The sequence below is a fragment of the Nelumbo lutea genome, chromosome 1 (genome assembly GCF_056320005.1).
Source record: "Nelumbo lutea isolate HS-2025 chromosome 1, American lotus-T2T, whole genome shotgun sequence".
In the NCBI taxonomy this organism is placed as follows: Eukaryota; Viridiplantae; Streptophyta; class Magnoliopsida; order Proteales; family Nelumbonaceae; genus Nelumbo; species Nelumbo lutea.
This window is the reverse complement of record NC_142684.1, coordinates 161,651,189-161,678,589: the sequence shown is the minus strand read 5'-3', so window position 1 is coordinate 161,678,589 and position 27,401 is coordinate 161,651,189. Positions and strand designations below refer to the sequence as shown.

The 27,401-nt window shown below is 39.7% G+C and overlaps 1 protein-coding gene across 4 annotated transcripts in view; it reads right to left on the bottom strand.

Annotated features, from left to right (window-relative positions):
* The window catches only part of LOC148878782 (exportin-4 protein), a 156,895-nt gene that overhangs the window by 42,190 nt on the left and 87,304 nt on the right, over positions 1-27,401 (bottom strand). For all 4 annotated transcript variants that reach the window (XM_088960143.1, XM_088960146.1, XM_088960144.1 and 1 more), the window contains exons 18-20: positions 22,095-22,170; positions 8,653-8,880; positions 431-499 (exon numbers count right to left, since the gene is read on the bottom strand). In XM_088960143.1, coding sequence (XP_088816269.1) covers positions 431-499; positions 8,653-8,880; positions 22,095-22,170 — 373 coding nt within the window. The remainder of the gene's footprint in view (positions 1-430; positions 500-8,652; positions 8,881-22,094; positions 22,171-27,401) is intronic.

Below are 27,401 nucleotides of genomic sequence, written 5' to 3'. Positions count from 1 at the left end.
CTAACCATGGAATCCCACTGTACCACATGCAGCACCATGACCATATTGTGAACTGCAGATAACTAAGGCATGCCATTTTAATTCAAAATATGATACATTGCACCATTATTACCATGGGAGTTGCACACTAACATAATGTCTAAATATGAAATTACATGTTAAATCATGAAAGGAAAATAAAAGTGATTACTATATAAATACAAAAATATTTTGACAGGTATGAACATATGGGTGTGAACTCAAGAATATTTGTAATATGTCAATTGTGATATGCCACTTCTCTCCCTTCCATATAACAATTACAGAGGAAAGGGAAGATAATAGTAATATCATGCCTCAAAAGTACCAATCTGTGCAACACAATAGAGGCAAATTGATATAGATGAATACTCTCCAACATTTTAAGGATGGACAAAAATCCAAGCCTCACCAATGTAACAAGGTGAACACAGATATTTCGTCGAACAAGAACTGGAAGCAACTGACAACAAGTGAGAGCCTGCAAAAGGAAAAGGAAACAACATTGATTTTTAAACCAACAACATCATAATCATCCAATTCAATACAGAGAATGAAGCAAGTTTATCCTTAATTCCATGAACCTTTGCACTCTTTATGTCCTGCCTCTATTAACTAAAAAGAGATAAACTGACTCCTTAAACAAGAATGTAATGGAGACCAACAAAGTGCAGCAACCTTTATCCTGATGAAGAATCAAGGATGATGTGAACTTTTTCATTTGATAGATATCAGAGCTAATTGTGAAAACAGAGAAAGGAGTAAGGGTAGAACATAGGCAACCCATCACTTCCATCTTCAAAATAAATAGATGGTAATTGTTTCCCAATGTTGCTCTCTAAGTTCTTATCTTAGTCACACCTAGTTGGTTCACCCTGAAGGAAGTTCACCATATAGGCTTTGAGCAAGGAGGATGCCACATTCTACAACTAAGAATTAAGTTTTGATATGTGTTTGACCTCCCTTCCCACTAAGGTTAATATCTTCAGCTATGATGCCCGGATATGAATACAGATACAGGTATAGATACGGGAAACAGGGAAATGACTATTTCCGAAGTTTCTATATACAGATATTGGTGGAGGTATTCCATATAATATGCTTAAATCATGGCTTTATATCTAGTTTTTGAAGCTAAATGCCATTTCTGAAGACTTATACCTTGCCATATTTAACTAAATTCCTAACATGTGCAGATAGTTTTCTAGTTTAATTTGTTAAAGCATACCACTTTACATATCATATACTGGTATGCTAGGCGTGTACAGGTATCCAGGTATCATTGACCCTCAGTTAGTCTCAACATGCCACAAGAATAGGATATGAGGTATTCTTGTAAAGAACAGAAATTTTACAATTCTTTTAGACAGTAACATGAACAAACCCACAAGAGTGGTAGCTTCTTGGTCCTGTAGGACCATTGTACTAACTGAAAGATGTAAATCAGTCCTCTAATATCAAGTTTAAATTCAGTGATTAGCAGAATAAAACAGATCTGAATAACTGTATAAGAGAAGATGGCGAAGAGAAGAGGTAAGAGGAGTCGAATTAATTCTTCATTCTCCTCTAACCCAATTTTATTAAGATCTAAAAAATTAATGATGACAAGTATGCCCTTAAGTGGGTGGCCAGCTTGGTAGTTACATAAAGGAAATAAACAAGAATAAATAACAGGCCCATTAAGTGTGGCCCATCAACATAAAATAAAAGATATTACAAGAGAGGCTGTTAGGGCCCATTTGGCCCAGTCTCTTTACACTCCCCCTCAAACTGAACATAGATATCAATCATGCCAAGCTTGCTTATATAGTGTGTCAATTTCCCCCTTGGAACTCACTTAGTCAAGATATCAGCCAGTTGCTCTTCTGATGTGATGAAGCAATGGTAAACAAACTTCTCCTGAAGAGACTCTTTCTCTTATGAAATGCCTATCAACCTCAATGTGCTTAGTTCTAACATGTTGAACAAGATTATGTGCAATGTTGATAGCAGCTTGGTTGTCACAATAGAGCATCATTGGTTTCTCATAGTCCATCCCCAATTCCTCTAGAAGGGATTGTAGCCATAGTAATTCTGACACACCATGAGCCATTGCCCTGTATTCTGCTTCAGTTGAGGATCTAGCAACTACTGATTGTTTCTTACTCCTCTAAGACACAATATTCCTAGCAACCAGAGAACAATAACCAGAGGTGGACCTTCTATCATCAATACATCCTGCCCAATCTGCATCAATAAAGGCTTCCAGCTTCATGTGACCATGCTTAGCAAACAAAATACCTTTCCCTGGAGTACCTTTCAAGTAGCACAAAACCCTTTCTGCAGCAATTAGATGAGTATCTTTGGGAGAATGCATAAACTGACTAATAGCACTTATTACATAGAAAATATCTGGCCGAGCCATGCAAAGGTATAACAACTTCCCAAGCAGTCTCTGAAACACTCCCTTATCAGGAAAAGGTTCACCATTTGTGGCAGAAAGCTTATGATTAGGATCAATGAGAGTGGAGATGGGTTTAGTGCCAAGTTTACTAGTTTCAGCAAGAAGATCAAGGACATATTTGCGCTGAGATATGAAGATACCATCCTTAGATCGTGCAACTTCAATGCCCAAGAAATACCGAAGATCTCCCAAGTCTTTGATTTCAAATTCAGAGTTGAGAAATCCTTTTAGTTTGCTGGCCTCTTCAATGTCATTACCCGTGACCACAATGTCATCAATATAAACAATCAAGAAGGTCACCAGAGAGTCATTTTTCTTCAAGAATAGTGTATGATCAGATTGTGTTAGAATGTAGCCAAATGAGACAAGAGCGGCCCGAAATCTTTCAAACCAAGCCCGAGGAGATTGTTTGAGACCATAAATAGATCTGTGTAGTTTACACACTTTGCCTTTCTTTTCTTTCCCATACACTCCTAGAGGTAGAGACATATAGACCTCTTCATGCAGGTCTCCATTCAGGAAGGCATTTTTAACATCAAACTGGTGTAGGGGACAGTCAAAAGTAGCAGCTAGAGAAAGTAAAACCCCAACTGAAGTCATCTTAGCAACAGGAGCAAATGTCTCAAGATAGTCAATGCCATACATTTGGGTGTAACCCTTAGCAACCAACCGAGCCTTAAATCTCTCAACAGAGCCATCAGAGTGATACTTAACGGTAAACACCCATTTGCAACCCACTGGTTCCTTCCCTTTTGGCAATCCCACAATATCCCAGGTATGGTTCTTATGCAATGCATCAAGTTCAGTCATCATAGCATCCCTCCATTCAACTTGAGATAATGCTTCCGGTACAGACCCGGGTATCACATGGGAAGACACAGAGGCAAGAAAGGAGTAGTAGGAAGGGGAGAGAAGGCTGTAAGATAAGTGTTTGGAGATACAATGGGCTAGTTGAAACATTCCCAAGGCAAGGCTTCTGCATAACACTGGCAAGCTGAGCATAGATGTTAATCATGCCCAACTTGCTAGTGTCATGCAGAAGCCTTGCCTTGGGAATGCCCTTGGTGAGAAAATCTGCCAATTGTCCTTCAGAAATGAAGAATGGGAGACACACTTCACCCGAAGAGACTCTTTCTCGAATAAAGTGTCTATCAACCTCAATATGCTTAGTTCTATCATGTTGTACTGGGTTGTGGGCAATGTTGATGGCGGCCTGATTATCACAGTTAGACCTGTTCATGGGTCGGGTGGCCTGATGGGCCGGCCCAGCCCAAATTATAGTTAAACCTAAGTAAACCCAGCCCGACCTATAGTTAAACCTAAGTAAAAACTATGCGATGTCCATTTGAAAAAAAAATTTGATTTGAGAAGGTTGTTGATTCACTTGTAGGCCCATTGTTCATTTAAATAGGGGAAAAAACATCTGAATTTAAATAGATAATGTCTATTTGAATAGGGAAAAAATTGAATTTCTTTTATTAGGTTGGGCTCGGGCTCAGGCTCGGGCTTCGGGCTTTTTATCAGGGCCAGGCTTGGGCCCAAGTTGTAGGCCCGTTGGTCGGGCCGGGCTCGGGTCTAACATTTTTCTGTTAATAAGGAGTCAAAAACCGGCCCGACCCGGCCCGACCCGGCCCATGAACATGTCTAATCACAGTACAACATCATTGGCTTGTCATGATCAATCCCAAGTTCTTCCATCAATGACCTTAGCCACAACAGTTCAGAGACTCCATGTGCCATGGCCCTGTATTCTGCTTCTGCTGAGGATTGGGCCACAACTGATTGTTTCTTGCTCCTCCAAGAGACATCATTACCAGCCACCAGACTGCAATACCCTGAAGTAGATCTTCCGTCATCAATATTTCCAGACCAGTCAGCATCAGTATAGGCTTCAAGTTTCAGATGGCCATGCTTGGTAAACAAAAATCATTTTCTTGGAGAGCCTTTCAAATAACACAAAATTTGTTCTGCAGCTGCCATATGAGTATCTCGGGGAGCATGCATGAACTGGCTAATACAACTGACAGCATATTCAATATCTGGCCAAGTCATGCACAGGTACAAGAGTTTCCCAAGAAGTCTCTGAAAGGCCCCTTTGTCTTCCAACAATGTTCCATCTGAAGCAGAAAGTTTGTGTCTCATATCAATAGGAGTTGCAACTGGTCTAGCACCCATCTTCCCTGTTTTAGAGAGCAAGTCAAGGACATACTTCCTTTGGGAGATAAGAATCCCATCCTTGGATCTAGCAACTTCTATGCCAAGGAAGTATCTCAACTCCCCCAGGTCCTTAATCTCAAATTTTGTACGAAGGAAAGACTTAAGAGCATGAATTCCTTATGCATCATTACCAATCACAATAATGTCATCAACATACACAATAAGATATAACAAGTGCTGCTCTAAATCTCTCAAACCATGCTCTAGGAGACTATTTGAGGCCATAAAGGGATTTCTTCAATTTGCATACCTTTCCTTGCATATCACTTCCATACATTCCTGGAGGGAGAGACATATAAACCTCCTCATGTAAGTCACCATTCAGAAACGCATTCTTTACATCCAACTGATAAAGGGGCCAGTCAAAGTGAGCTGCCAGCGATAAGAGAACCATCACAAATGTCATCTTAGCAAAAGGTGCAAAGGTCTCCAGATAATCAATCCCATACGTCTGTGTGTAGCCTTTTGCAACCAGTCTGGCCTTGTACCTCTCAATAGTCCCATCAGCCCGATATTTAATGGTAAAGACCCACTTGCAACCAACCCTCAAGGCAAGCCCAGAAAAGCACAGAACATGTGGGCTCAGGTTATCAGTGGGCAGATTTGTTTATAAAAGGTTTAGGCTTAGGGAGAGCGAACTATATATGTAACAAGCTGGGATTATATGACATATTCTTCTTCTTCTTCTTCTTCTTCTTCTTTTCTCCTGGTTCGAACTACTGTAGCTACAGAACAAACATTCCTCTTTTCTCAGTTCGGCTGAACAGCACAAACAAACCTGTTCATCTTCTATCCTTTGCCCTCCTCTCCACATAAGCTTCTACGGATGTAGTCAACCAAATACTATGAACCAGACCATCAGAAAAAACTCCAATCTTCCTGGAAATGGCTTCAAGCTTCACTTCCCTTAGTCTTATTGTTGCTAGGTACAGATCCTTGAGGAAAAAACCTTTTAGGCATCCCCAACAAACCAGTGATTTTAAAGGCACACCTAGGCGCACAGGCGAGGTGCATTTCAGAGTATGCGCCTTGCCTAGGTCCTAGGAGCAGCCCTTTGAAAAGGCACATGCCTGGTGCGCCTGATGCACCTTGCGCTTTAGCCCAGGTGTGCGCCTTTTGAAAATTTGACGCTTTTTTGAACATAGCGGCTGGGCACCGGAACAGAGGAGAACCCCTAATTTGGTAATGTTGTTCATTCATTCATCCTAATAAAATGTCTTGTTAAAAAGCAATTGAAACTATAAAATCATTGTTGTTTTTGTGTGAAAACTAAGAATTTAAGACCTAACGTGGATTTATTTGGGCTTGCTTTGAGGGGCGTGGCACAAAGGCAGCTCATAGAATCAGGAATGTAATATGTTTTACATTACTTTAGCTACTTGAAGTAATGCAATTGAGTGAAAAAAGAGATTAGAGGTTTTACATGCTTAAAAATGTTTTATATGTTTGATTTTATTTTTAAATTCTCATTTGAATATGCTTTACATCTTATGTTTATGTATTTTAATTTTAGATAATAGGTTTTTTAAAACATTATTTTAAAATTTAAGTTTATATTTTTTTATTAATATTATGTTTAATATTTTTTGTTTTTTTTTTTGAATTTTTTTGGCATTTTTTGAATTTTCTGACATTTTTTTTGTATTTTTGCGCCTTGCTACAAAAAGGTGCGTGCCTCGCCTTGCGCCTTAGGCGCAAATTGACCCCTGCGCCTTGCACTTTTAAAACACAGCCACAAACTAATGAAATTGATCCAAACATTGCTTGTTGCCAACAATGACAAGCAGAACGAGAATTCTTACTATTATGCCATTTTTGAATTCAACTCCTTTACATATGAGCTTGGACACCATCTTCATAAAATTGTCCTACCTTAGTTTGAAGAGAGGAAGCAACAACATCGAGTTTCTCATTATCCAAGAGATCCATCAAGCTTTATTCTCATCAATCATGTTAGCATTAAAGAACCTCTCAATCTCAACACTTAGCTAACAGCTTCACCAACAAAGCACCAATCTTCAATCTATTCCTTTGCAGATACCACAAAATGATTCTCCGAGAACTCTTTTACATTGTTATGAACCATTTTAATTTCTCCAGTGTGACTTGCCATTGGGATCTTTCCTTCCTACTCTGAACTTTCTCTAAAGCAGTTCTTACCCTTGATTTCTTGTAGCATTCCAATCTTCCAAAGCCATGAGTAAATCATAAATCTGCATGAGAACCTTCTTCCATCCTGTGTTCCTTATTCCCTCTAGTAAACAGATTACTTGTTTCTTCCCCTGTCCAAAGAACTCCCAAAGGGCAATCAATCCTCCATTAGCATTACTCTTTCTTTCTTGCAACATATCTCCTACCATCAACCTCTATTGATGCTTTGCACTCCTCTTCCATTCCAGTACCAATCAACCCATCTAAGACTCCTTTAAACCAATCTTCCATTAACAGCACCAAAACCTTCTTAGGCTAAGTTTGGGAGTGCTTATTTGAAAAATAAGTGCTTATTCTAACAAGTGCTCATGATCATTTGGTGAAAAAGCACTTATTTCAAATAAGGGTAGTATAGGTATTTTCAAAATAATGTGGCGGGCCAAGACAGGCCAGAAAGGAAATAAGCGCTTATTGAATAAGCACTTAAATAAGCCCGAATTTTGGGCTTCTTGAATATGTGCTTATTCTCAGAATAAGAACTCATTTTGGGCTTATTTCCCAAATGCCAATAAGTGCTTATTGGTCCCAGACCAAAACAAGTGCTTATTCGAATAATCACTTATTTTTAAGCACTCCCAAACTTGGTCTTAAGCTCTCTGATTTTCAAGCTAACTTTCCCTTTGGTTTTGTTAAAGAATAACACTTGTGTCCTTGGTGATATACATGCATGTAATATATAAAAAGATTGCAGGCTGGACTAGAAATGATCAACTCTAGCTAGAATCCAAGAGATCAATAGGAAGAGAATGACTCCCACTAGGTTTCAAGGGAAGTCTGTCTACCCTTACACGCCTTTTAAATTGAGAAGAGAATGGAAGAAAACAATAGAAAATATAAAAGAAGGTGACTTAATTTGCTTGAAAACAGAAAACAATACAGAACAGAGGGTGAAATAAAATAGGAACATAAATTCTTTTCTATTTAGTCCTGTTTTACTTTCTTTATCTTATTTTCTTTTGTCCTGTTTTCTTCAGAGAGAAACATTGTTAAGGATACATTTACATCTTGTGTCTAAACTAGGAGTGATCATTTCAGCCTGGCCCAAACCGGCCCACATATATTTAATATATGTATATTTATGTATGTTATTTTATGTTATATTATATATTTTATATATAAACATTATAATATGACACTTATAATATAGATTATATATAAAATTTTATATTATATAATGCATAATATAAATTTATATGCATATTATATGCCATTTAATACAAAATATTATATATATGTAATATTTTAGATATATAAAAGATATGGGCCCACAATCAGGCCCGGGCTTATGTTTCAGGCTGGAACCTTGGCTATAGCCCTTATTATAAGTGCAAAGCCCATGACCACCCCCTAGTCTAACCCACCCCCACCCCCCAACCACATGGATGCATGCCTCAGCATGTTCTGATGTTCCCAAGAAATTGCTAATGAGAACATTTGGTCCAGGAACTCCAGCCCTTTCTAACGCAAAAAAGAAAAAAAAAAGTATAAACTACAAAGGAAATGAAATAAAAATAAATATCCAAAATACATCACAAGGCAAAAAGGCAGGTTCATAAAATATCCTACATATTCATGGAAACAATGCCAAAGGTAATATGATATACATGTAATTATAAACTCATTGAGCATACCTTCCTATAAACTATTCTAAAAGAATGTAGAGAGAGAGAGAGAGAGAGAGAGAGCAATTAGAAGAAATGTCTTTGTCAACAGTAAAGTAAAAAATTGACAAGCAACAAGACAAAATATTCCTGAAGGCATACCTGCAGATCATTCTCTCCAGGATATGAAACTAGTGTTATTATGGATATACGAACAATAATATCAAGCACAAGTTTTCCTTGATTTTGATCTCCACAGAAACTAAGTAAAGCAATTCTAGTGAGTTGCGGCTCATGCTGAAGATCATGCTTATTGGAGCTAAACTGCTTTCCACTTTCAAGTGGCATTAAATATGTAGCAGACCATCTTGCAAGAAACCATATAATTGCCTGTAAAGGTCAAGAGTTCAAGTAAGAGAAGATAAATGGTTCTTTTAGGCTAAGAACTATGAAGATATAGATATAGCTTAACTAGACCAAACCATTAAAGACAGGAAAGGAACAGAAAGAGCGCTTTGGCTCAAGTGAAAGAGAAGATAACTATAAGAAATAAAACAAGGCAACAAAAAGCCTCACAAAATCAAATCCCAATCAAACAAGAACAACCAGACAAAAACATAGGAGAGAACATAATACATCTATCTCCAAATGACCCACCTAGCTAGAAACCCTGGTCACCAAAATAACAAGCACTGCCAATTCACGACTTCTGCTAATGCAGGAGGTAAAGTTGAGGAGTAACGTAAGTTACTATTTACTATAATTCTATTAATTAACTCATGCTATTGTTTATAGTAAAATCAAGATATGCTATGTTAGTAATTTATAGTTTCTTTAGATTAAACTAGTGGTTTTCACTTGTCATAAGGATTTTGTGCAAGATTAGAAGTCCATGGGTGTTAAGTAATCCTTTTCTTGCTCATTAAGTATTTGAGATTGTTAAGGAAGCCTTGCCTACCCAGATAGAATATGAATTTGGTTTGAAGTTCTCTCTCTTCATGTGTGCTGGGATCATCCTTGTACTTCTCTTTGATGTACCTCGTAGCTAATAGAGTTATTTCAGGTTGCTTGACTTGTTAAAGATTGCACCATCAATCAGTTTATTTTATTCCCCTGCTTAAACTACTTCAAAACTTGCACTTCTCTTCATTCTAAACCCATTGATTCTTCGCTGAATATACTACGACCATAGTAAATTAACCCTCAATAATTCACTATCCTATTTTCCTTTATAATCTACAAGCTTTCATTGTTTCTCTTTCTTTTCCCACCATTTTCCTTTATAATCTACAAATTTAATAATTTCTTCTTCCCCTCTTCTTCCTCTACCCTTTGAATTGCTGGCCATCCCTTTCTCCACTTTTCTTGCCCTCAACAAACCAACCTTCTCTTTTTCACACTTTCTGGTTTCTATTTCCCCTATATTCAACACATGTAAATGGGTGGGTTAAGGTGGATTACAAGTGGGTGGCTTGGGTGGGTCAAGTGGGTTGGGTAAAAAATTGCCACCCCTACCAACAAGGGCTCTATGCAAAGTCAAGGTTCTTGAAGCCTTGACCTTGTCAATCATCTTAGTAATTGAAAACATCTCTCCACAACAACAATTCATAGCTATATTCTCCATAAGACATTTGCCCTCCACTGCCACTCTAAGGGTGTGTATTAGATCTACATCTTGAGCTCCATCATGCTTAGAATATTCTATAGCTTACTCTCCATATCAGTAACCAAAATGAATTGACCTCCCTCCAGTGTTTTAAAATGTTTTAAAAAGCATATGATCTCAATTAAAACAAAAACATAATATATTAAACATATTCAATCACTCAATGGTTCAAGTTTGTGAAACTTTCAATCTCTTTATTCCTTTGCAAGGAACATTACTTCAAATAACTAATCTGATGCGAAACATCTAGCAACCCTAATACTATGAGCCGCTCATGTACCAAGCCCCTTGAGGCAAGCACAAACAAGTCCAACCATACATAAAAGATTGGGCCTAGGTTAGGTGCATGCCTTAAAATGCGCCTCACCTGGCCTAGGTGCACCAAAACATATGGCAACATGCTTTGAAACATCAAACCAATCTAAGAAATAGGAAAGCATTGCACACCACCACACCCTGAACTTGCATACAGCCCTTGTTAGTAGTGGGAGATGATAAAGTCTTATTGTGTGTGGAGCATCCTTAGTGAGGCAGAACATTCAATTGCTCTTGGGCCGCTTGGGATTTGACCATCGGTCCAGTCAAGTTCTATAAAACCCTCTCGATCTGGTTTGGGTTGAGACAATTCATCTACTCAGTTGGGTGCTTCCAATGTCTTACCCATTGAGATTCCAATCAAGTGGTTCAGAATACTATTTTGTCCCCTGTCTGATATCATTAGCTTTTTACCTACTTCTGTGGACACTGATTCAGCCCTTGGATTGGAGGGCAACAGCTTAAGTCAACCCAATATGTCTAGAGACCTTTTTATGGTCAACTTTGAAATGCTATATATTGGCATAAGTTGACCATTTGTCTATAGCATCAAGTAAGAAGTTGCCACATTAATACCACTTTACTAGGTCATAAGTCGACCATTTGTCTATAGCATCAACTTTGAAATGCAATAATATTGATACCTCCTGACAGAGAAAAAGCTTCCGCCAACAATGTCAACCTTACCATATACATGTTCCATTTTAGGATGTTTTCATTGAACATAGAATCTAAACCACCTTGTTGCATAAGATTTAGCTCTCCAAAGATTCTTGAAGTTTGTCAGGTCTGGATCAACCACTAGAAATCCCCCACATAGGTCCCCAGTTCTCCAAAAAACATATTCCTCCTAGAGGTATAGTAATTAAATAAACAAGGCATTCAAGGGCATAGTAATCTACCCAACTTCAGCTTCAGCCATTAAGGAGCTCACAACCTCCATAAAAACCTATTCACTAAACAATGATAAGCTTTTCAATTCAGCCACTGCAGTTGTTATCACATGGCCCCATACAGATTGGACACCATCTAGAAATAGTAATGACACCTAAACTCAACTCCATCCTAGTTGCATCAATGTTCACTGCTTTGCCATGGGTGTCTAGGATTTCCTGTCTCTGGACTTGTCCACCAGCCCACTACTACCTTGGAATCCCCTTCTACTATCAAATTATTCACTCCAAGTTGACTGGCTGTTTGTATACCTTGTACTACTGCTAGTATCTCTGCCCTTACAGAATCACCAACACCCACTGGTCCTGAAAATAAAGACAACATGTTGCTATCTTTGTCTCTCAGAATCCCTCCTATTCCGGATGGCCTTCGGTTACCTTGGCAGCTACCATCAAAATTCAATTTTACTACTCCATCCGGTGGGGATTCCCATTCAGCTTGTGATTTGTTCTTTGTGGAGACTGTAGAAGCCACTGCTGTCCACTTTCTCCTTAAGTCATCAAAGGAGTAGTCTGCCAAAAAGTGTGAAGATTTCAGCCATGAGACTGTCCTTGTCATTATGCATTCCTTGATTTCAGCAAGACTTCTTTCCTTTCTTGAAATATTCTAACATTTCTCTCCTCCCATAAAGTCCACAAGGTAGCGGCTCTGATACATTTCCACATTAGCTTCCCTCTTTTTGTCAATCTCCCAAAGGCAGCTGGAATGAACAGCAGCTTTACGGTTTGGCTCCATTCTTTAGTCATCAATAATCTGGCATTTAGCAAGTTCCTAGTATAGGTCTAGTCATCCACTAGTTTTCACAATCACCACCAAGTTTTCTTCCCAACCTTCCCCTTTAAATCAAAACAGATGGCCTGTTAGAATTGCCAACCATAGATATTCCTTCCTCAAGCTTCTACTTACCTTTTTCTCCATTCTTTTTTATTGTTAATGGTTGAACTTTATTTTATTTTTTCTTTTTTTGATAAATAACTATCATTAAATTTCATTAGAAGCGAAGGATTACATCTGTTACAAGCATCCCAGTGTGAGGCACGAGGTGCAGCCTCACCTTTTAACAAAAATATATAGCAGATTTACAAATGGGCCCAGTACATCTGATCCCTAGTTACCCCTTGCTTAGCTAGAGAATCAGCCAGTTCATTGGCCTCCCTTCCCACCCACTGTATATTAAAATCATCTGTTGTCTGAGCCATTTGAATTTCTTCATTTCATTTCTGTAACACCAAACCACTGAATCTGAGTACTTTAGCCAACCCACCACCACCTTGGAGTTCCCTTCTATCATCAATTTCTCCACTCCTAAATCTTTTGCAATCTGTGTACAGAAAATGGTTGACCAGCTTGTGGTCCCCACTTGTTCATATGTTTTTTCCTTTGTTTATAGTGCTGTTAGAATACTATTAGAACTTTTTTTTTCTGTTGTTTCTAGTGACAGGGGTATTCCTGTCATTGTACCACTTATTGTTGTAGACCTAATTTTAAATATCATTTGGGGTGGCAGACTAAGCTAGCCGAACCCCTTTCTCTTCTATTCTCTCTTCCTCTTCTCCTCTTCTCTTCTCTTCTCTTCTCTTCTCTTCATCTCTGGTTTTCTTTTGTTTACTAAACAAGTCTGAACCTTCTTGGTTTCAGACAACTTGGTATCAGAGCAGACCTAAACCTGGTTTGGGCTCTCATGTAGGTGTTGTCCAGCCGACTACATGAGAGTAGTTCTAAGGCTGGAAGTTTCAGCTTGATTCGCCTGGTTCTTGGAGGTCATTGGAGATTGAAGAAGGTGCCCAAGGTTCAAACTACTTGGAGAGCTGTCCGGTGACCAGGAAGAATCGGAGAAAACAGGTTGGTTTCTGATTTAGAACTTAAATCAGAGATTGAGAGTGGCACCCAGTAAGTTCTGGGTTGTTTTTCATATTTTTTGGACTGTTAAGTGTCTAAAATTTCTCTGGAATTAGTACAGCTGTTCGGCTGTTCTCTTGAACTGCTTTAGCCCAGAAATTTCTGGGTTGTTTTCATGCTTTTTGGACTGTCAAGTGGCTGAAATTTCTCAATCATTACAGCTGTTTGGCTATTCTCTTGGACTGTTTTTGGGCTTCTTTGCGGACCATTCTTCTAGGCTGTATTATTTTTGACAGTGTTGGTCTCCTCTACTGCCCACCTTGGGTTCGTAAAAAGGCCTCTGAAGTTTTTTACTTACTTTGGGTGCTGTTTGGACAGTACTTGGAATTTCTGTAAAAAGGAGTTTGGACAGTGCTGTTCTCTCCATTCAGTGATTATTCTTTGTCCATTTCAGCATGGAAATGGCCGGAAATGAGAACAAACCAAATGGAGAAGGACTTGTAGGAGCTGGAAACTCTACTGATAACAGTTCATTTCAGATTACTACAGTCAAGTTTGATGGAACAAACTATTTGGAATGGGCCCAATCAGCCATGATGGTCATTGGAAGGAGGGGAAAGCTGGGGTATGTGATGTGAGACACAAATAAACCAGCACAGGAGGACCCTTCCCTTGCTAAATGGGTTCAAGAAAGTTATTTGGTTATGACTTGGCTATGCAACTTCATGCAGCCTCATATCAGTAGAAACTATCTTTGGGCAAAGACAACTAAGGAGATTTGGGACAATATGAAAGAAACCTATTCTCAGCCCTTAATGTTGCTAGAGCCTATTAACTGAAAATTGAGGTGAATAATCTTAAACAAGGGGAGAAACCTGTGTCGGTCTATTTCTCCACCTTGAAATCATTGTGGTATGAGATTGATCATCTTAAGACGGTTAAGCAGGAGAGCCAAAAGGATGCTGCCAGATACAGAAAATTGGTTGAGAAAAGTAGAGTGATTGAATTCCTGGCTGGGCTAAATTCTGACTATGACATTGTAAGACAGCAGCTTCTCACTAGAGATAGTGTCTCTTTATCTCAAGCCTAATGTCTGGTACATAGTGAGGAAAGTAGAAGGAAAGTTATGTTACAACTCCCATCTATAGAATCAGCTTTAGTAGCTATAAAACCTAAGACTGGAGGTGATAAGGAGAGGGATGTAAAGAATGATGGAAAGAGGGATGTGTTTTGTGACTACTATAAGAAGCCAAAACATACTAAGGATACTTGTTGGAAACTTCATCCTCAACTAATTCCAGAAAGACTTAGGAATAAGAAGGGAAATGCTAATGCAGCTATAACTGCAGGAGCTTCATCCACAGCTGTAACCACAGGAGCTCCATCCACTCCCAACACTAGCTCCATGTTCAAGTGCCTATTTTCCCATCTTCTCTGGACAGTCTGATTCTACTCCCACCTCTGCTTTTGCTCAATCAGGTACAAGGGCCACTGCCTATCATGCCTCTACCCAGGTAACACTAGCGATTTTTGGATTATTAATTCAGGTGCATATAATCATATGACCAGTTTTTCTTCATTATTTCACACCTATTGCTTGTCCTCTAGTAGAGACAAAGTTTCTATTGTCGATGTCTCTCTTGTCCCTATTTTAGGCAAGGGAGACATCAATGTCTCCGATGCCATTTCCTTATCCTCAGTTTTGCATGTTCCTAAACTAAGTACTAATCTACTTTCTATCTGTAATATCACTAAACACCAGAACTGTTCAGTGACCTTTTTCCTTAATCATTGTGTTTTCTAGGATCTGGCTACAAGGAAGGTGATTGGGACTGGCCGTGAGACGAATGGGATCTACTTGCTTGAACATCCACCTCGGAAGAGGAAAGAAGATGGGAAGTCTTTTGTGTCACAACCTGTGAGTCAGATTATGCTTTGACATAATCGATTGGGTCATCTTTCTTTTGGGTCTTTAAGGAGTCCTTTTCCTAATTTATTTGAGTCAATCCAAGTGTCCAATTTGAAGTGTGAAAGTTGTGAGTTGGCAAAGCATTGTAGATCAACTTATTCACAAAGTAATAAAAGAAGTTTTGTTCTTTTTGAAATTGTGCATACTAATACTCAGGGACCTTATCATATTCCTGCTATGGGTGGGTACAAATACTTTCTATTGTTTGATGATGACCACTCTTGGTTTTTATGGGTTTACCTCATGTGCTCCCAAGATGAGGTTCCCACTTTGACCCGCACGTTTCATCAAATGATCATGACTTATTTTGGGGTTAAAATAAAAAATCTCAAATCTGATAATGCAAAAGAATATTTTGCAAAACCCCTATCTTCTTATCTCCTTGAACATGGAGTGGTTCATCAAAGCACTTGTCCTCATACACCTCAATAGAATGGTGTAGCTGAGAGGGAAAATAGGCACATACTTGAAGTTGCAAGAAGCATCATGTTGAATGCTAATGTTCCTATTCATTTATGGGGGGATGCTAATCTTACTACTGTTTATCTCATTAACAGGATTCCGTCACAAGTCTTGGACATGAAAACTCTTTTTAACTTATTGTATCCTGATAAGGAGCAGTTCTCTGTTCTTCCCTAAACCTTTGGTTGCACTTGTTTTGTCCAAATCCTTGGGCCTGCCCATTCAAAATTTGATCCTAAGGCTACCAAATGTATTTTCCTAGGGTATGCACAAAATCAAAATGGGTATTGTTGCTATGACCCTGTCTCGAGAACCAGATTTGTATCTATGGATGTCACCTTCTTTGAAGATGTCCCCTATTCCCCTAGGGTTTCCCCTCAGGGGGAGAGTGGTGAGCAGGGTGTGTTTGCTCAAGATGTTCCTTTGCCTATTCCTACAAGTGGAGGGGAGTGTGTATTGAATGGAGTTGTCAAAAGTGTAAAGAATTGAGGGTGTTTCACACAAGATAGTGGTGGCAAGTTGGTTCTAGTAATGATTAATCCAAGCCAATTCCTATCTCTTCTATGGCACCAGATTCAGGTATTGCCTCCTCCTTACCCCCTCCTACTACTGATTGAAGGGATAAGAGATCCATCATATGGACGCCCAAATCTTGTGGAATAAGGTGGGCGAATTTCAAAAAAACTTCTCTCCCTTTCAACTAGGAATCGAATTCCATATTTAGAAAATCATATTTTCAAGGACCAATCTTGAACCATGAACTGAACCATATCTGAACCAAAAGAAGTAGGAGAGATGTATACCTAATACAGAGAAATATTATCTCTCAATGGAGGTGTTCACGCTCAAGGAAGGATCCAAAGACTGCTCCCACTAAAGATGGTGCAATGCAGGATGGAGCAGAATCAGCAGCGTTCTCCAAGAACTTGATCCTTCATAAGAATAGTTGGATGGCACGTGAGCACTGCTTCCAATCAGTCCTTTCACAAAGGGCTGATATCAAGATCGAATCTTGATCTCTCCCACAAAGCTGGAGATCGAACTGGAGGTCTGGCGGCGGCAGGAAGGAGGCGGCAAGAAAGAGTTTTGCAGAGATTGCAGAAATCTTTCTTCTTTGATTTCAACTCTGAAGACTAGAGACCTTTTCTCTCTTGTTTTTTTTGTGTGTTGTTTCTAAAGGCTGCCGCCCCCTCCTCCTTTTATAGGCTTAAAGGGATCAGCTCCTAATCCCATTAGGAGCTACTGATCCAAATCATATTTGGATTAGAAGTCCCTTTAAGTGATAAGGGAGAACCCTTATCTTATCTGTAGATTAGATCAACCCTCTCCTAATCCTATTAGGAGGCTCCTAGATCTAAATCTTATTTAGATCTTGGACTCTCTGAGTGGATAGGGTCAAGGCCCAATCCTATCAACTGATTTAATCCCAGATCCGCCCCTCATTTAAACTGATCAAATCAGCGCAGTTCGAAATGGGCTTCAGGCCCATTAAGGTTGTGTGCTCACTTAGCCTTCCAAACTACTACCCAGTTGGGCTTCCTTGTATGGCGTGGGACCCAAACATTGACCTACACATCAGCCACATGGGTTCGGCCCAGCCTTTGTTACAAGGCCTGGCTGAATACACTGCTATGGACAGTGCACCCCCTGAAACCCATCAAATGGGCTCTATGGGCCCATCACTTACCCTAAGTGGTCCCTGGGCCAAGCCACCTTGTAACACCCAGGGACTGTGGGCAGATGCAATATTAGCCCATCAGGTATTGCCCTCAATGGTCTTACACTCAACCTCTCAGCCCATAATGATCAAACACTGACCGACAAGAGAGGACCACTCCCTCGGCTGAAAGGAACAGTGTTGCATTCTCTGCTTATATGGATCCCGGGAATTAAAACCTTTTGCAAACATTTTAGAAACCATAATATATATACTTTTATATCTCACATAAAATATACTTTGCAAAACAAATCTCAACTATTGAAATCAAATGCCGGCAGTCTTGGTTTCCATCAGTGAGAGTGCATCCCCGATCATTACCTTTGTCCGACAAAGGGGCTGATCCTGTCACTATGATCACCCACTCAAATGAATTCCCAGACTATCCCAACATACCCAGGTTTTGACCCCCGCTAAGGATCTCACTAATTGGTACATCAAAGATAGCCCACTCCGACACCTAGTGCAATATCATAATCGAGTCTAGGGGTCGGGTGTAACTTTCCAGTTTTGCCCATTAATCTCCAAGGTCCAGGGCAATACTAGAAATCTGGTCCAGTTCAAAGATTCAATTAATCCTACACTGTATGTGCCTAGGGTCTCACCTTGGCAGCTGAGACAGGCCACCCCAACTGACTTGGTGGCACAACAGTGCCAGCCTTATCAGTATGGGTCTCCCTAGACCGACCCACTGGCTGTGAACATTCTAAACTAACACGAGTCTCATTAAGTGTCCAGTTTAAGGGTATTACACAGAAACATACCAAGGGAACATGAATCAAATATGTACTTTTATTCATTTACAATAAACTCATAATGTACATCATTCTGATTGAAGCTAAGGGCATACAAAACTGTCCAACACTGATGACATATCCACTCCTATTACTGATGACATACCCTCTTCCACTACTGTGCCTTAACCATCCTCAGATGACCTTACCCTTCTGATTGCAGTACGTAAGGGGAAACATTGGTGTACCTCATCCTCTGCCCATTGTATATCTCATTTCCTTTCTTATGGTCACATTTCATCATCATATAAATCCTTTTTAGCCTCCATTGCTACCATTCCCATTCCTAGAACAGTTCAAGAGGCCTTTGTTGTCCCTAAGTGGAAGGAAGCAATGAAGGTTGAGATGGATGCCCTTGTAAAGAATGATACTTGGGAAATGGTTGATCAACCAAGAGAGAAGCATGTTGGGTGTAGGTGGACATTCATAGTAAAGTATAATGTTGATTGTACAATTGAAAGATATAAAGCTAGACTGGTGGCTAAGGGATACGCTCAAACTAATGGTATTAATTACTTTGAGACCTTTGCACAGTTGCAAAAATGAATACCATCAGGGTTTTACTGTCTCTTGCTGCTAACTTTTCTTGGCCTCTTTTTAGATGGATGTTAAGAATGCATATCTAAATGGTGACTTGCAGGAGGAGGTGTACGTGGATGACATTATGGTGGCAGGAAATGATTTGATGAGATTAACTCTCTTAAGCAACTGCTTAATCAAGAATTTGAAGTAAAGGACCTGGGTGAGTTGAGGTATTTCCTTGGGATTGAAGTGGCAAGGTCCAAGCATGGCATTTTTGTTTCCTAGAGGAAGTATGTTCTTGATCTCTTGAAGAGACAGGAAATTTGGGAGCTAAGCCTACTGATACTCCCATTGAGCAAAACCATAAGATTAATGAAAAGGATGGTGAGCCTCTAGAAGATAAAGGTATGTATCAACGGCTAGTAAGAAGACTTCTCTACCTATGTCTGACTCGCCTCGACATTTCTTATGCTTTCAATGTTGTTAGTCAGTACGTGCACTCTCCCAAGACCTCACACTACCTTGTTGTTGAGAGAATTTTAGCCTACTTGAAGAGGTGTCCAAGCTGAGGTATACTTTTTAAAAATAAGGGTCATATGAAGATTGGAGTATACACTGATGTAGATTGGGCAGGTTGTATTGATGATAGGAGATCTACTTCAAGGTATTGTGCCTTTGTTGGAGGAAATTTAGTTTCATGGAGGAGCAAAAAACAAAATGTTGTTGCTCGATCCAGTGCTGAAGCTGAATACAGGTTTATGGCTAATGGTATTGCTGAAATAATATTGCTGAAGTCTCTCCTTACAAAACTAGGAATTGAGTTTGAAAGACCCTTGATGCGGTATTGTGATAATCAGGCGGCCATTAACATTGCTCACAACCCAATACAGCATGATAGAAGAACCAAACACATTGAAGTTGACAGACATTTCATCCGAGAGAAAGTTGCCTCTCAAGAAAGTATGCCTTCCTTATGTTGTCACTAATATGCAGCTTGCCGATGTCTTTGCCAAGTCAGTCAACAAAATCAAGCTTGAGTCAAATTTAAGCAAGTTGGGAATGATCAATATATTTTCCCAACTTGAGGGGGAGTGTAGAGAAAATGGTTAACAAGCTTGTGGTCCCCACTTGTTCATATGTTTTTTCCTTTGTTTATAGTGCTGTTAGAATACTATTAGAACTTTTTTCTGTTGTTTCAAGTGACAGGGGCATTCCTGTCATTGTACCACTTATTGTTGTAGACCTAATTTTAAATACCATTTGGGGCGGCAGACTAAGCTAGTCGAACCCCTCTTTCTCTTCTATTCTCTCTTCCTCTTCTTCTCTTCTCTTCTCTTCTCTTCATCTCTTGTTTTCTTTTGTTTACTAAACAAGTCTGAACCTTCTTGGTTTCAGACAACCATCTGAATGCCTTGTAGGGCTGCATATAGTTATGCCTTGAACGGTTGAACTTTATTGATTAATGAAAAAGAATGCTATGTACAGAGAATCTGCTGGACAGAAATAATCTATCCAAAACCCAATGTACAACACAATGGAATATTCCCCTAATATAATTGCACCCTATTCACACCTAATTTTTCCATTGAGTTGGCCAAGTTGTTCGCTGTTCTTCATACCCATCCCTCAACCAACCTACTACCACTTTGGAATCTCCTTCCACCAACAGATTTCTGAAATTGAGTGTTTGTTTCAGCCTCAAACCCAGTAATACTGCCAGCACCTCTGCTCTGGTGAAATTTCCACTTCTTGTAGGCCCCGAATAGATTGCAACCTCCCCATTTCTGTTCCTAAAGAACCCATCAAAACCAGAATTGCTCGGGTTTCCAATGCAACATTCATCAAGTTTATCATGACATGGCTATTGATGGCAGTTGCCATTCCAGTGTATATGCTAACCAGTAGTAGAAGAATTAGCAACCTGCTGTCATTTTCTCAGGATATCATCCATGGAGAAAGGTCTAAACACATCCACAGTCTTTATCCAATGCACCACCTTAACGAATCTGCTGGTCTAAACACATCCTCACAAATTTCTTTTGCTTCACAAAATCCATTCCTTTAACTTTTATCAATTTCTGTAACATTAGCAAAACTCCTCCAGCCCACTCGTTTTCCTCTTTCAGGTATACACATACTCTTTCCAAATATTTCCATCAAACAGATAAATCTGCCTTTTTTGTTAGCTTCCTTAACCATTCTGCTGTATTATATTATGCATCCCCCATTGTACCACAAAAACACCAACTCATCAATGAAACCCTTGAGCCAAGTAACTCCACTTGGCAGCAGTATTTTCTCCTTCCTGTCTCTCCCAATCTTTCAAGGATAGTTTCCCTTGTCCAGCTGCTTCCTCAATGCAGGGTGCTTTATGATGCCCTTTATCTTGCTAAGGCCCTTGGAATATTCAAATTAAAAGTGGAAAGTGATTTGAAGGTGTTGATTGACGTCCTTCAGGGGAGAGCTAACGCTCCTTGGGGTATTCAGTAGCAGATGCTTTGGCGAATTATGCCTGTGAATCTCTTGTTGATCGCTATTTTGATAGCAGGGATGCTCTTCCCCGTTCAGTCCATGTCTGTCTTGTTGATGATCTTCTGTTTATTCCTAGGCATAGAATTGGCTAATTAGTTTCCTGTAATTTTGGGAATGAGTGAATATTTTGCAAAATTGATGTATTCGGGTTTGGGGCAAGGCAGGCTATGTCCTCCCTTGTATCTCATTCTTATAATGATTTTTCATAATAAAATTTTAAGGTGGCCGCACCTCCACCTGGAGTAAAGTTTGGGGATAGAAAAAAATAAAAAAAATCGTCCATATTGTTACTATAATAGTTTGCAATTTGAGTGAAACTTCGGCTCTGGAGAAGGATTATAATACCTATAACAAGTACCAGAATTTTACAAGACCTTATGGAGATTCAGGGATATTGCACCAAATACTGGAACTATAATGTTTTTCATTTTAATTTTATATAATTGGCAATTAAAATGTAATCAAGCCAATCGGAATAATCTTTTAAGACTCCTAAAAAGACTAAGAAAATATCATATACAAACCTTTTTCTAGAATATGATAAAATGAAAACATAAAACTCAGATAAGGAATTAATAAATCCTAAACTTTATAATCCCATTCAGGCATGGGATTATAACTTAACAAAAAATAGAATTCCCCTAATACCCCTACTGGCCCAACTACAATAACTGTCATGAAGTAACATAAAGAAATAAACAGAAAAATAAAGTGTGGGACCACACAAACTAACAGCCTTCCAACTATCTCTACAACATTCTAGCAGGGATAACACTCAAGGGTTTTCAAAGCCCAGTTGCAAGGGCCAAGATTAATATGATGTTATCAGATTACCTCCATAAGTCGAGGACTGAAAAATGCTGCTCTCATTTCTTGATCCAAACTTTGTTCAGCAAACTTGATGATTGACCTGCATCAATAAAAAGCAGTTGCTAAGCAAGCAATGAACTGTGACAAGGCAAGCTTTGGCAAGCAACGAAAAATGTTAATCTCATGTTCTTGTATTAAATACTAAGTGGCAAGGCAACATGATCAAGTATTTCCTTTTGATAAGCAAACAATGAACTGTGAAACCAGAAAAAACTTTGGTATAATCAGATATTTTCAGTCTAAGACAGCTAATAGGTGTACACAAGGCTAAAGCTCTTAGATCTGGACTGTATAGCGCAATCAGAAGGATTAGCAGATATGCAAAATCTCTAGCAGACATTACGGCAGGAGTGGAAGGTGTGGGTTGTATTGAGGAAAATCAGTCTTGGGATAGTGATACTTGATGCAGGTTTGATGAATTTCTTTATATTTGATCTTTCTGTTGAGTGGCTTCTTTGTAAGAAGAGAGAGGGGGCACTTTATGAGGTGTGTCAACTCAGTGGGACAAAAACTGCTGGTGAGGGGATTTGACCCTTATTCTCTTCCCAATGGAGGCAGCACCCATACCAACTTTATTTAGAATTGTAGAGAAACTGATGTGGGCCCCACAGTGGGGCCACTCTGTCCGTAGGATAGAATGTACCTAGTCTATTTGTTATGTTTTTCTGTTATTCTAGTTGTTATTTACTTTTCAGTTTTATATTGTTAAGTGTTATGATGTAAACACCAAGGGCAGATGTGTCCTTTCCTGTAACTAGTATAACATATAAATATTAAGTTGAAGTGACAGCGGCAGATTAATTAGAATCTGTCCTTCCTTTCAAACCTGTGTTCTACTGCCCTCTCACTAATTTTTCTCCTCTTTCTTCTTCACTTTCTCTTCTGTTTGAACCTGAAATTCCAAGACTGATAGCAGTCTTGATCATCTTCATGGTATCAGAGCTCTTGCCCTCATACACCTCAGCAGAATGGGGTTGCAGAAAGGAAGAATAGGCACATCTTGGAGGTGGCTAGAAGTCTTATGTTTACCTCCAATGTCCCTATTCGCTTCTGGGGTGATGCTATCCTCACGGCGGTCTATCTTATTAATCGGATTCCTTCCCGGGTTCTTGATTTGCGATCTCCTTTTTTCCCTTCTATACCCACATGAGTTGTTTTCTATTCCCCTTAAGACATTCGGTTGTACCTGCTTTGTTCAGCTTCTCGGACCCCATCACTCCAAATTTGAACCCAAGGCCTCCAAATGCATTTTCCTTGGTTATGCACGAACTCAAAAGGGGTATTGCTGCTATGATCCTGTCTCAGGGAGGAAGTTCGTCTCCATGGATGTCACTTTCTTTGAGGAGACACCCTATTATCCTCGGGTTTCTCCTCAGGGGGAGAGCAGTGAGAGTAGGGGTTTAGGTCCATGTCTTCAGGGGGAGAGCAGTGAGAGTGGGATAGTTCCTTTACTTATTCCATTGGGTGATGGGAGCTGCAATGGTGAGGGTGGCCAAAGGGATCAGGAGTTGAGGGGGAGCTGCAATGGTGAGGGCGGTCAGAGGGATCGGGAGTTGAGAGTCTATCACAGGCGGTGCAGGCAGGTTGATCCCGATCGTCAGCAGTCCAGGCCAGCTCCAATCTCATCTGCGGCTCCAGGTCCAGGCATTACAGTCCCAGGACCCATAGAGACTTCTTCTATTGTTGCCATTTCACCTCCTACAGATGACCTTGATCTTCCGATTGCAGTTCGTAAAGGGAAACGACATTGTACCACATCTACAGCCCACTGTATTTCCCATTTTTTATCCTATGATCGCCTATCTCCTACCTATAGGTCCTACCTTAGTTCCATTTCCAATGTCCCTATTCCAAGAACAGTGCAAGAGGCCCTATCAGTCCCGGAGTGGAGAGGTGCAATGCAAGTTGAAATGGATGCCCTGTTGAAAAATAATACCTGGGAGCTAGTTGACTTGCCCAAAGGAAAGAAACCAGTTGGATGCAGATGGGTATTTACTGTAAAGAACAATGCAGATGGTTCCATTGAGAGGTACAAAGCTCGGCTAGTTGCAAAAGGGTTCACTCAAACTTATGGCATAGAGGACCTGGAGACGAAAAAGGAGGACTTGGTATCCACAACCCATTCGAAAGTTTTGCACACCACACACTAGAAAAATAAGGCTCCAAATCAATCTTAAACATGCCCAAGGTTTCCATATTTGCTAGGTATCACCATTACATGCAAGACATGAATCTTTTGCTGACATACATATACATACATACATACATACATGCATAGGTGGCAGCAAACTCCATGATACAATCATTAATTGGCAGCAAAAGGAAATTCCAAATAGCTGGTGAGCGAACTCCATGCTACAAAACAAAGCACGTGCTAGTTTAGAAATATATGGGGCATTATTTTGTTTTTTTGATAGATAAAGGTTATTTTATTAATCAGCACAAAGGATGCACATTACAAATTCCTCACAAAGAGGCGCGAGATGTCACCTCTAAACTATACCATAAAGCTTACAAATTATCCCAAAAAAACTGATTCCTATGTACCCATTGTTTGGCTAAAGATTCTGCCAACCCATTTTCCGATCTTCTTTCCCATTGAATTTGGCCTGACATATTTGGTGTTAACCATCTGAACTTTCTCAAAGCCCCACTGTAGGACGATGCTGCCACTTCCGGCTCTTTTAACCACCCAACAATCAGTTTCGAGTCGCCTTCAATGATTAAGTGTTCCAATGCCATCTCCTTAGCAATCTCTGCTCCTTTTGGAATTGCTCGAACTTCTGCATTGACTAAATCTCCCACACCTATAGGAGCAGAATATAAAGCTAAGATCTGGCCCTCAGCATTTCTGAACACTCCCCCAATTCCAAACAGCCCTGGATTACCTAGGCTGCTGCCATCGAAATTTAATTTAATAGCCCCTTCTTCAGGAGGTTTCCACTCCACCATAGGCTTGATTCTAACAGCATAACTTCTGGCAATTTGCTCCCAAAAAAATATATGCAACATTATCCACCCCAAAAAAATAAAAAGTAAAAACTGCTAGCTCTTTCTTATGTCAATTTAAAGACCTGAAAGTCTGAAACTCTCCCCACAAAGGTCCCTTGTCAGATGGAAATAATCTACTTTATAACTTTTGTCGACCATGAGTCTAAAATTTCTGATATTATCTTATAAACTCCACAGACCAGTCTAGCTAGTCACTCTGAAATCTTAAAATTCATCAGCCCCTTCCAACTCTGGTATAAGTGCAGTAAACATGGTCTTAGCCATCACAGCATGACCTATGTCACATTTAGTTCCTCTATAACCTTAAGGCTTAAGCACCAATGAATTTCCAACATTTTCTGTACAAATAGTAGGGAACCATTTAACTGAGGCATTTTATTACTGCATAGACTGTCAAGAGGAAGGTGGTGGTAAAGTAACATGAGGACCTCTAACAGGGAGAATCATGGGATGAGGAAGGCGGTGGTAGATGTTGGGAGAACAGGAAAAATGAAGGAGAGAAATAGACGTTCTTCGTGCATGTCTAGTAGAGAGAGTAGTAGCAAAAGAAATGTGCCAATGAGAGATTGAAAACTGAGCAAAGCTAGAGTGGGGAGCTGAGAAGTTAATGGGGGTGAGAAAGATGAATGTGGAGCTGATGCTATTCATATTTCACAACAGGGAATACACAGAATGGGTTCTGGGGTCAGAGAGAGTAAGGGAAAGAAGTATTGATCTGAGGTTAGGACGATGGTTCCCAGCGGTTGGTGAAATAAACAGAGGGAGAGCTTCGTATGCGGTATGGATCGTGGTAGTAGGAATCCCGTTGCATGTCTGGAGTGTTCTCACGTTTGAAGAAATTGCTTCATGCTGCAGAAAATTCATTAAGATTGACAACAAAAATCGCACATGGGTGAAGAAAGACATGGCAAGGATCTTGGTGGAAGTACTGGACCAATTTGAAATTCCAACGAACCTAGAACTGGAGTTTGTAGGCGAAGTATATGATTTGTGAATATTAATAGAAGGGTGTGATGGAACCTTCCATAGGGATGAATCTAGGGAGATAAGGACAAAGGAGTTCAAGGATGATAGGAAAGAGCCCAAGGAAGGGAATGAAGAAAACAACTCAAGACTCAATTGGAGCTGGCAAAGGAAGGGATGAAGAAAAACAACTCAAGAGATCTCTCCCCCTCAGAAGGACAACTATAAAAAGGAACTGACTCTGCAAAGGTGACACCCATGGAAAAAAACCGGGTGCCACTAATGGAATCAAAACAACAGTACCCTTTCCATGTGGAGGCATAACCAAGGAAGATGCATTTCTGAGCCTTGGGGTCAAACTTGTGTCTTTCGAAACTGGGAATGTGGACATAACAAGTGCAACCAAAGACCCGTAGAGGAATAGAGAAAATCTCAACACTAAGACAGAGGACTCCAAAAGGAGATTTTAACCCCAAGACTCGAGAAGGCATGCGATTAATAAGGTAGATGGCTGTTAAAACTACATCACCCCAAAACTTCATAGGAACATGGATAGCAAAAAGAATGCTCCTTGCAACTTCCACAGTGTGTCTGTTTTTCCCCCCTGCTACTCCATTTTGTTGTGGAGTGTAGGCACAAGAGCTCTGATGAACAACCCCAAACTTCTCAAGATAGGAGGTAAGGTCCTCAAAATATTCCTTAGCATTGTCTAATCGGAATATTTTGATGCGGGTATTAAACTGAGTATGTGTTCATGGAACTATTGCACAAGTTTAGGCACTTCAGCACGAGAGCCCATAAGGTAAATCCAAGTATATCATGAAAATTCATCAATAAACAGATCTGAGAGCTTTAGAAAAAAAAAAAAAAAGATGTGAGAGCTTTTATTAAAAGGAATAGTCGATCCTTTATTACTTAAAGGATAAGTGTTCTTACAATGACTTGACAACTCACAAGAACTACAATGAAGACTAGATATTAATTCCTTTAAATAACTCTAGAAACAACTGACTCAATGAAGGAAGAGACAAATGACCCAAACGACTATGACATAACATAATACAACTAGTGGACTTTAAAACAAATGCAATTCTCTTAGGTTGTACTTGGCTTTGCTCAAGCATGTCTAATAGATAGATCCCTTTCGCCTCATGGCCACTCCCAATCACCTTTAGAGATTCCATGTCCTGAAAAACACAATATGAAGGAAAGAAGGTCACACTACAATTAAGAGATTTAGTCAAATTACAAACTGAAAGCAAATTAGTATTAAGTTTAGGTACACGAAGAACAGAT